The sequence below is a fragment of the Ciona intestinalis genome, chromosome 6 (genome assembly GCF_000224145.3).
Source record: "Ciona intestinalis chromosome 6, KH, whole genome shotgun sequence".
NCBI classification, from domain to species: domain Eukaryota; kingdom Metazoa; phylum Chordata; class Ascidiacea; order Phlebobranchia; family Cionidae; genus Ciona; species Ciona intestinalis.
The window spans coordinates 1,695,700-1,705,920 of NC_020171.2; the positions used below are offsets into that span (position 1 = coordinate 1,695,700).

Here is a 10,221-nt window from a genome sequence, read left to right on the forward strand (position 1 = left end):
AGTTTCATAAATGCACAACTATTCATGAAATAAAATTGAAACAATATATTATTACCTGTTTCTCAAGTAAGCTATAATGGTTGGGTGACAATTTAACTGCTGGTAAGTGACTATAAACTCACAATGGTAGGCCTTGAACCCGTACCTGCTTGGCTAGAAACGAGTATGTAATAAGCAAGCTATTGTGCCACAAAACCTGAAAATTGTTAATGGTTTAACAATTTTTCGCTCAATAAGGATTGAAATTTTAAAATGATATCAATATATAATGTACAAAACTTTATTAGGCTAATAGCTACACACATATTAGCAGCAGGATTGTTTTACTATGACTGCAAAGTCTGGACATTTTTTGAACGAATTTGTGTGGATTTAAGTGTAATAATTGCTTTTACATTTAAGGAGTATTACACTTAGCTTTATTCAAAGAATTGCCCTAACCAAAAATAACCAAATGCATGTTTTTACTGCAGAAAATACAGAGCAGTTTTCAGTCTTTCTTACAAAATCCTGATTTTTGGTAAAAAAAAAATTTTATGATTTGACATCTAAAAAATTGAGACAGACAGGCTTAAAGCAATCCTTGTCTTTGTAAGTCCTCGTACGTCTTCTTAGTGACCACATTCCCAGCACTATCTTCATATTCTTCTTCATTCTCAGGATTCCAACGCTCCGAACTTTTTGCTTGCTTGATTTTTGTCCACACTGAATATGAATGAATGAAACTTATTTATCCTTAATATCTAAGGGTAAAGGTGAACGAAGATGCTTTCCAAAATGGGCTTGACATGGAAAACTATAGTTAAAGGTAGTGTTACACAGAAAAACCCTATATTTTGGCTGATTTTTTTATAAATTAAATAAAAGAATGAATGTAATGATTGTAACTTGTTTATCATTGTGTAGTGGGGCAACGGCAGTCGTTATAACACTAGTGTTCTGCTTCATACGCCTCATTAGCTTATGAGTTTCCACATATGTAACTTTGATTATGAAAGATGTTGTGTATGGCTGCTATATAGAAAAGGACACGTACACTATCAATGGTATAAGTATAGAAAATTAGTATAGAAACAGAAATATTTTTAACAAAAACAGTAGATCTTTTAAAAAAAATTGTTAATAGTAGAAAAGCAGTTTTAACTCACGAGCCATAGCGTCTTCTATCTGAGTAACATTAGCAAAATGCGCTGTGTTGGGAATTCCTAAGCACCTCATACCATGGGCGTGTCTCCACTCCTGAAAATTATTGTTACAATATTAGGAATGAAACTATGTATATCTATTTAGTGTAAAGTTGTACCTGAAGTCCAAAGGCATGTAACACCGCAGAACCTCACCCTCTAACATTTAAAATACATTGAAATCGCCCAAAAAACACAATAATTTACCCTAAAAACACCTATTAATTTACTCAAAAAACAAAAAAAAAACGCACCAAAAATACACAATAAATCACCCCGAAAATACACATTAAATTGCCCCCAAATAACACAATAAATCACCCCCAAAATACACAATAAAATCGCCCCCCCCCCCCCAAAAAAAAAAAAACGCAACAAAACAAGCCCTACTAACCGAGAAATGTCTTTGGAAAGCTTTCGGCCCCCTGTAGGTTTGGTTCCCGCATATCTCGCATGTATAGTTGATATTCAACCCATGCAACTTGTACAACCAGTAAGGGATTGGTTTACCATCCCAACCTAGTGGGAGATTCTTAGGATTATAAATAATCTCGTCGTCTTCTTCTTCACTTTCACTTTCTGCAACATGAAAAGAAAAAAAGATCATTTTTATTGATAACTTATAAAATGGTGGTTGATGTAGCCTTAGCTTAGATGATAAAAAGATAATTTTTAATGGCAATATGTCAGTGTCACTTTTAGTTCTAGTATATATTGTTTCAATAGCTCTAGACTGTAGCATGTTTCTAATTGCTCCAATGATATCAAAGTAAGATGATCCACCATAACCACCGCTATAAACCCCCCACCCACCAGACACTACTTCCTCTCCATCATCTTGTCGCTCCGTTTCTGTCCTCGCTTGTCGTCGTTGTACGTTGTCACGCGTGGCTTGTCGCTGCTCACCCAACTGCTCCATCATGTGGTAGATCTTTGCCTCGATAAACGCTGTCTCTTTGCCTCGATTTTTGTCCTCTCTGATAAAAATATTAAAAATTCATTATTTTTTTACAAAATACATCAAGTCACATACAAAAAATCAAGCTGGCAAATATACAAAGATATATTTTTCCACCAAATTAGCATCATGAGGTTCTTAATTAAATGGAAGCACTTAATCTTAATTGCTTTCATTACCATTTATTTCACACCAAACACCTTACAACAATGGTAAAACACCTACTTTTTGCCGTTTTTGGCTTTAAAGAAAAGAATCGCAACTGCTTTCAATGTCATACTACACACCAAACATGAACCTTTAATTTTAATTTTACCACACTTACTTTTTCGCGTTTTTGGCTTTCGAGAAAAGAGCTGGGTTTAACTCATGAATATTTTTTCCTTTAGTTGAGAAAAGTCTGTCCGCCCTTTGTTCTAATGTTCCCCCACATTTCAAATTCAACGCCATTAAAGCTGATTTAAGACGGTCAAGACCAAGAGAGGATAACTCCTAAATGGCATGGTAAATTATATATGACATATAATGGTCTATATAGGCTATATTTTATATGAGTATGGTCCTTAAGGACCTAGGATTGAGGCCAGATTTGGCCCATTATCCCATATATACTGGTTTGAAACGCTGTAAAAAGGGTTAAAAACAGTAATATGGTATAGTACATTTAGGACTTTGCTTAGGACATTTAAAAATACCTATAGAACTAATACAGACATTTATTTCCAATCTCCATAATATAGGTTCTTGTATATGCAATCAATTCAAGAATACAAGCAAGTGGTAAAGTTACCTCAGAAGAAAGACAGCAATAATAGTTACAAGGGTAGTAAAAGTATAGCAAATCTCATGTATTTAAAACTGCCCATAAAAAGTGTCCAAATAACTTTATATATTTTTAGTGATGCAAAATAAAAAAAATTAGCTAAAAAGTTACCTCAGAAGAAGAGAAAGGACTTAGATCCAAATGGGCTCCCGTGTATGTCATCGCGCTCCCAGCTTCTTTACCCCATCCCGGGAATTCCATCCGAGACCACTGGATTTCGAAGTTAGCTTCGACCTCCTTGAATTCTACTGTGAGATCAACAAGGGATTTAACTCTTCGATGAAATGATAGGAGATATTGAAGAAGGGATTGGAGATACCTGGAAGATGAAAAGGATCACGTGCATCGTGGCTACAACTAGTTTAGTCTACTTTTAATATGGTGGCCTTTTTAAGTAATGAGTTTTATGTGTTCGTCAAAAATCATAGCTAGTCTATGGCCTAATACAAGATACAAACAATATAGAAACCATATACAACTAATATAGAAATCGTATACAACAATATAGTCTATAGTTAACATGATAACTTGCTATACTTTATGAGCATTTTGGGCAATCAGTTTTATGTGTATAATAGAAACCATTGGCACCAAACCTTTTAAAATGCAAGGAAGGCAGGGATAGTTAGACATACATGTCTGTGAAATAAATCTTTTGGGTCAAATGTCTACGAATTATTGTAAGAACATATAAAGAGGGTTTTATTTCTGTTTGAATGAAATTCTGCGGTTAGGCAGTTGCCATGCTATGGAACCTGGGAATTGGAATATAGGCCAAAGGTGTATACGAAAAACTAAAATACCCACTCTTTGTATTGCCGATTCTTCTTGTCTCTGTTTATTTCGAAAAGTTTGTCAAAAATGTCAAGATATCGAACATAGCTGACTCGGTCCACACCTTTGAGGTTAATATACTTCATGTAACATTCGTGAAGGTCAAGAAACCTCCCATAAGCTTCTTCATCAGAAAACTCAACCAAATCTATGCAAAACAGGGACTGTTAAAATGGGTACGAAAAGCAAGTAGTTAACTATGCGTAAAGTTTAAAATAAGTAACGTATGCAAAACGTTTTTGACATTTTTTTTTTCATTTTTTTTTAAGAGTGACATCATATGTTTTAGCCCGAATTTTACATTTTAAAATGGTTTTACCTTGCTGTTAGCTGACTTAAAAAATGGTAGAGCCATTAATCAACAAGGTCCCCTATGTTAAACTGATTCATATGCAAGTAGACAAAGATTTTCATATGAACTTAGGGGGTTGAAAAAGCTTTTTTTCTAGCATAACTGGTAACACCTACTGTTCACTTCATCAGTTGGTTTTTCTCTTGATTCATCCAAGGCGTTAAACTCCGCAGACATTGGAACAAATATTTCATTTGGATGTTTTCTATGGAATTCTTTGATGACCTTGAGACGTTTATAAAACTCTTGAAACTCATGAGGTCCAGCAAGTGCCTGGTGGAGTAAATTTGGTTGTTTTAGTTCATTAATTCAACCATCATTACTGAAGCAAAGTAATTGTAATTAAAGTTCAATCTACACGGCATTTTTTTGCCGCTTGCTAGTTTGTGACTTTTTGGGAATACGATATCATACCCAAGAGCAAATTTGCATTTTTTCAAAAACTAGATTTACTTTTGTTTACCACAGTAGCAATTAAAGCTGTTGCTATTACCATAGAAATTGGCCAGTGGGTAAAAAGCATGTTTGTTTTAAGGACTTAATATGCCAATAGCAAACTTAAAGAGCATAAAACATGACGTTTTCAATGGCTGGAATAAATGTTTTTACAATAGCGAATAATGCTGTAGCTATTACTATAGCAATTGGGGTAGTTTCTGATAAAATCAGTGCAAAATAAATCTACTCCGTGCGGTTAATACAGCAATAACTAGATGCTGTAGTATTGGGTGGATGGCTCACTTGTATTTCTTCTTTCCTGAGACCATCTTTATCCTCGTACAAATCAGTTAATGTGGCGGATACTTCCATGCTTCTCTGTTAGAAATAAAATGTTGTTATGGAATTATATTTTTATTTGTAGTAAATTACAATGTTGTTTATGGTGGGCAATATGAAGTAAGGGTTAGGGTGCTAGTGAAGAGTCTCCCCCCCCACCCTATTTGCTAACCACTAACCCCTATAACCACCAACCCCCTAACCACCAACCACTAACACTTTCCACCAGCCTATTCTGCTATGTACCGGAAGATTCTTAACTAGTGCCAGGGTTAGACATACATCGAGCATGGTATTACTTATTGGTTGTAATATTTACTGATTAATTATTGTACTGTAGATACATCTAGTGTAGGCCTGCCCCCTTGTCACCCCAGGTTTGGCTCCTATGTGCAATATAGCAACAATAGAGTTACAAATACTTACATCCAGAAGCATCTTTACTCTGTAGTCTGAATTGATATTTTCTCTCAGCTAAAAAATTAAGTAAAACAACAACATTAATACCAAATATATATTTATATTAAAAACCAATGTGTTATTGGATTTTTATTTATTTATTTAGTAAAATTACACCTGTGTTGCGACTTTTATTGTTAAAACATTCAGTATCTAGAAAAACACGCTACAAATTTATATTTACATTTATGATAACTTGTAAGCGGTCATAATGTGTATGAAACGGAATACTATTGTATTTATATCCTTTTATTTCCCTATACAAGTTAAATAACATCTAAAAACCTACTGTAGTTTTTTCATGGAGTGTTTCTTTTCTCATGGCATCAAGAAGACGTTCCTTCTCTTCATGAAGACTTCTCTGCTGTTCTAAAATCGTTTCCATTCTTAACTAGCAATATTAACAACACCACAAAACAGTGTAACTCTAAATTATCAAGCCAAAACGTTCATACGCAATCTATTTTTCGTTAAAGGCTATAAACAATATAAAATAGTAATAAATGAACATGAAAACGTGTTTTGGCCCCTTGCACAAAATAGGCTACATAAATGCTACAGAATTATAAAAACTTTTAATCGTATAACTAAATTTTAGACAAGCAAACAACACATAACATCTTGTTAAAACTTTCTCAAAATCTGCCAGCGCTGTTTTTTGACAAGGTTCGCAAGGTGGCGTTCTTGCACTGTAACGCTTTTTAACTCCCCGAAAAATAATACTCCGGTTAAAATAGATTTTAAAAAAACAATATATATTTATAAACGTTTACAAATGGACCGTGGCCTACACAGAAAAGTTTTTAATGGTCTGAATTCTGGTTAGTTTGAACAGCAGGCAAATGTAGCCTTATTGAAATCACATGAAAAAGAAAGGCAATCTACAAAGGCAAAGTCAAATATCGGCGAATCAATTTCCGCGTCGTAGAATTAAAAAATAATAAACAAAAATAAAGAAACTTGAAATAAATACAACGATACGCGAAACTGGTGTTTTATGTCGGTTTTCTTTGCATTGGAAACAGCCTTACAGCAAAAGGCGTCTGGCCATTCGTTTCTCGCTTTGACCGAGTCCTGCTTAACCTTCTCTGGTACATTTCCACGGATTCCGGTTCAAAATATCTTATATATGCGCTTATCCAATCTTCGTAATGTACAACGCTTGTGTATACACCAGGTGTATTCCGCAGTCCGCATCTATGACCCCAGGATACAATGCCGGCGAGGTACCAGCTAAAATCTTCGCGCTGACAGGCCAAAGGTCCACCACTGTCACCCTACAATACAAAAAAATAGCCCATGGATGATTTGAATTAGTTCACACCGAAAATGCTTGTAAAGGCTGGACTATAATTAGTTATATATTACTGTGGGGTACTGTCGTTTTCCATTACTTTCCCGCCGTTTCGCTTGTTTTTACCAATTGACAACGCTGGTTTGTAGTAAAAGGGAAGACCAAAGAGAATAAAAACAAGAGCCAATCTAACCGACCGTATAGGCCTATACCATGAATGAATAAGTGTAACTTCCTTTCTATCCCCTCATGACGGAAAAACGACAATCGTTATATATAACATGGGTGTTCTCTTTCATACACCTTGTGCCACGTATGTAACTTTATGGGTGATCGTTGATCAACCCAGTATAGTGACTGTTATGGACACGCCATCACTGGGTTGGGGCAATTTCCGTTAAGTGTCTTGTCCAAGGACACATAAAGGCGCGCTACCAATTTTGCCACGGCGCCGGTATATACAGAAGGGTGGGAGAAGATGGGACACCTTTAGCACACAATATCCAAATATCCTGACCGTGTTTTAAACAATAACAACAATCTATGGGAATCTTGAAGATACGATTTCATTACCTTTTAAATTTATTTGTTTACTACTAAATGGGACGATAAAATAGAATAAAAAGGTGTACCATCTTTCCCCAGCCTACTCTATATACCTAAAATAAGTACACAACTTACTTTACAGCTATCCCGCTGTCCTCTATTCCAATCCCCAGCACAGAGATGTAAGAAACTGTTGACGCTGTTTCCAAATCGTGCTCTGCAAGTCTGGTAGGTCACGATTGGTACCTCTACTTCATGGAGTGTAAGTGAGTATTGTCGACTGCCATAAGCTGTGTCGAGAAACGTTGTTTATATAGAGATATACCATAGTATACTGAAGTGACTTCAGTATACTATAGATATACTTCAGTATACTATAGATATATACAGTAAAAGTGGCTGTACACAGTATCCGGCATGCGAATTCGCTTACAAATCGTGCAAACCCATTACCCAGTTCCGCATGCGGTAGCGAAATCCGAACAAAACGGACAAAACGGACGAATTTCGGATACTGTGTACCCAGCTTAGACTTGTTTTTTTTTATGAAAACTTTTAAAGCGCTTTTTGAATTGTTTTGAATACCCTTGTTTGGTCTTCTACCTTTATAACGACTGTTTGTGCTGGTTACAGCGCTCCCGCTTCTATCGCCTTTAACAAAGAGAAAACGGGTTCAAGGGAGCTGCTACCGTTGTACTTTAATGTATGGTAACCCCATTGGAAGAACGATCTAACTTTAAAGACCTAATATTTCTTATCTAAATAATGACGTATAGAATACTTTTACTAATTTTAAATATAGGCGCTGCTATCGTTGTACTTTACATGTTAATTCCATTAGTAATGTAATAAGCTAGCTTTACCTAATGTTCCCCAGCCGGCAGTGAAACAGTTTCTCCAACCCGCCTGAGTGACCCTTCCTTCAGGCAAACATATCGGTTGAATGTACGGTGTCAGTATAAAAGGGTGGGAAAGTTGTAACAAAGCTATGTCATTCTTTGCTGATCGTATTAAATCCACAAAGCCTGAAAACACAAAGGGGTTAAAGCAAGACGTAATTTAAATAGTAGAGTGGGGGAAGATGGGACACCTTTTAATTCTAATTTCTAGTCACATTTGGCAATAAGCAAAGGGCATTCAAAGAATTCCAAAACGGTATTATAGCGACTCCCATATGGCGTTGTTAATTGTGTAAAACACGATCGGGATATTTAGATAATATGTGTTGAATGTGTCCCAACTGCAATAAAAGCAACAGTCATAAAAAAGCTATAAAAAAATTTACTTGGGTAAAATATCAAACATTAACATGGCTGCTAAATCAACAATACAGTATAAATCAACTCATATGGAGTTGTATTTAATTAAAATAAAAGTTACATACGCGTTAACCCGTGTGCACGAAGTGTATGAAACAGGCCACCTGTGTAATAACGAATGTCGTTGCCCCACCACGCGACAGAGATGAACAAGTTAGATACGTGGTTACTCCTAAGACGGACACAAAGTGTATGGAACAGAACACCCGTGTTGTAACCACTGTTGTTGCCCCGCTATGCTAAGCAAGTTACAGTTATTATTCACTTACCATAGTGAGCAAAAAATCTTCTGACCCCGCTGACTTGCCACCATCGTCTGTCAGAAGATTCAATACCCCTCTCATGCATCCCAGCAGTTACTCTCCAAGTGGTTGGAGCGGTTACTGGGAATCGGTTTGGCTGCCTTCAGAAGCGAAATGAAACATTTCAAAGGAGTCTTTTTATAAGAAAAACATTTGGTAACATTTTTGATGGGATCTTTTTTAGTACTGTGGGGTAAGATCGTCACCTTTAGCACATAATATCCAAAAACCTGATCGTGTTTTAAACAATTAACAACGATCTATGGGAGTTGTGAGGATACAGGTTTTATATTCATTTAAATAGTCTTTGTTTACTAACAAATGAGGCGAAAAGAAAAGATTAAAACGCTGTCTCATCTTCCCCCACGTTACTTTATTGCTTACCTGGGGTCATCTAGGCAGTGTGCCGCTGTGAGCGCCCAACCTGCTGATATAAGTACAGCACCGCATGAATGACCTTTTCGTCTCAACGCATTGGCACCAGTTGTGTCGAGGCTCAGCTGTATAAATAGAAGTTTAATTAATCTAAAAAATTGAGGCCCAATATAGTACTAAGGCGGGCACTGTAATATATACAACATGAAATACAGAATAGGTACCATCCATGGCCATGAATGAGGGACTGCTTCACCACCGCCTACGATCCTTAGGTTTGGACTGACAAGAGAAAACCCGCAACGCCTACTGGTCAGATTTCTCCCTGTACAAGTTGGTTCCGTAAATTAAGTGCACATGGTGTTAAAATAAAGCTACACTAAGCATAATTGTCAAAAACAGTAAACTTAATGGAATAATGTGGTGAATGCAATAACTTCATCTGTTTAGCATCCACGTTGATCCAACCGCAGGGTAAACACTGGGAGGCATTGCTAATCTATATACGGTGACATTCCTTAAAATATACAATACATATTTAAAGTATATGATCACAAAGAATATAGTTATAGGGCATGAATAAAGTTGTTTCATGAATAAAAAATTATTATAAACAGGGCAGACAGAAAAAAAATTACTAAAAAGTTACAATGTATTAATTAATCCATAAGAAGGTGTATGAAACAGAACACCCCTGTTATAACGGCTGTCGCTGCCCGTCAGGCAGGTATAACCGAGTTACATTCATTCATATATATAAAATATATACAACACATTTTGTTATATTTATTCAATACATTTTGCATAATAATATGTTTGCTATATATAGTAGTGTGGGGGAAGATGAGACACATTTTCATTCTATCTTCTTGCCCCATATCGTAGTAAACAAAGAACATTCAAAATATTACAAAACCGTATCCTCACGACCCGCATAGACCTTTGTTATTTGTTTAAAACACGATCAGGATATTTGGATACTATATGTGTAAAGGTGT

General features: G+C 35.9%; 2 protein-coding genes and 1 long non-coding RNA gene across 4 annotated transcripts in view; 1 reads left to right on the forward strand and 2 right to left on the reverse strand.

The window, feature by feature from the left end:
- Positions 1 to 269: 269 nt before the first annotated feature.
- Positions 270 to 5,891, reverse strand: LOC100184779 (splicing factor 3A subunit 3). Its single transcript, XM_002131099.4, has 11 exons — positions 5,677 to 5,891; positions 5,355 to 5,402; positions 4,893 to 4,967; positions 4,268 to 4,424; positions 3,773 to 3,947; positions 3,077 to 3,284; positions 2,468 to 2,634; positions 1,998 to 2,161; positions 1,579 to 1,763; positions 1,149 to 1,239; positions 270 to 705 (listed from the first exon to the last, which is right to left on the reverse strand). Exons 1-11 carry the CDS (start codon positions 5,770 to 5,772, stop codon positions 572 to 574), a joined length of 1,500 nt encoding a protein of 499 aa, XP_002131135.1. The 5' UTR covers positions 5,773 to 5,891; the 3' UTR covers positions 270 to 571.
- Positions 5,892 to 5,943: 52 nt separating this feature from the next.
- The window catches only part of LOC100187174 (chymotrypsin B), a 6,392-nt gene continuing 2,114 nt past the window's right edge, over positions 5,944 to 10,221 (reverse strand). The window contains exons 1-6 of one of the 2 annotated variants that reach the window (XM_026834838.1): positions 9,448 to 9,999; positions 9,233 to 9,348; positions 8,816 to 8,949; positions 8,091 to 8,252; positions 7,363 to 7,517; positions 5,944 to 6,664 (exon numbers count right to left, since the gene is read on the reverse strand). In XM_026834838.1, coding sequence (XP_026690639.1) covers positions 6,383 to 6,664; positions 7,363 to 7,517; positions 8,091 to 8,252; positions 8,816 to 8,949; positions 9,233 to 9,348; positions 9,448 to 9,450 — 852 coding nt within the window. In that variant the 5' untranslated portion in view covers positions 9,451 to 9,999 and the 3' untranslated portion in view covers positions 5,944 to 6,382. Of the gene's footprint in view, positions 6,665 to 7,362; positions 7,518 to 8,090; positions 8,253 to 8,815; positions 8,950 to 9,232; positions 9,349 to 9,447; positions 10,000 to 10,221 lie in introns of those variants that run through there. The other variant, XM_026834837.1, reaches the window with a different exon arrangement.
- LOC113474316 overlaps positions 7,526 to 10,221 on the forward strand; it is a 10,697-nt gene continuing 8,001 nt past the window's right edge. Inside the window, exons 1-2 of the long non-coding RNA XR_003395979.1 lie at positions 7,526 to 7,762; positions 8,795 to 8,799. This is a non-coding gene — a long non-coding RNA (uncharacterized LOC113474316). The remainder of the gene's footprint in view (positions 7,763 to 8,794; positions 8,800 to 10,221) is intronic.

Bases quoted from the DNA above. Each gene is read 5' to 3' on its own strand.
- LOC100184779 (XM_002131099.4), bottom strand. From the start codon at position 5,772: ATGGAAACGATTTTAGAACAGCAGAGAAGTCTTCATGAAGAGAAGGAA. The intron at 3,285-3,772 runs GTGGGTATTTTA...TTCATCTTCCAG, and splicing joins AAGAATCGGCAATACAAAGA to GTATCTCCAATCCCTTCTTC. The intron at 1,240-1,578 runs GTTAGTAGGGCT...AATAATTTTCAG, and splicing joins CTTTCCAAAGACATTTCTCG to GAGTGGAGACACGCCCATGG.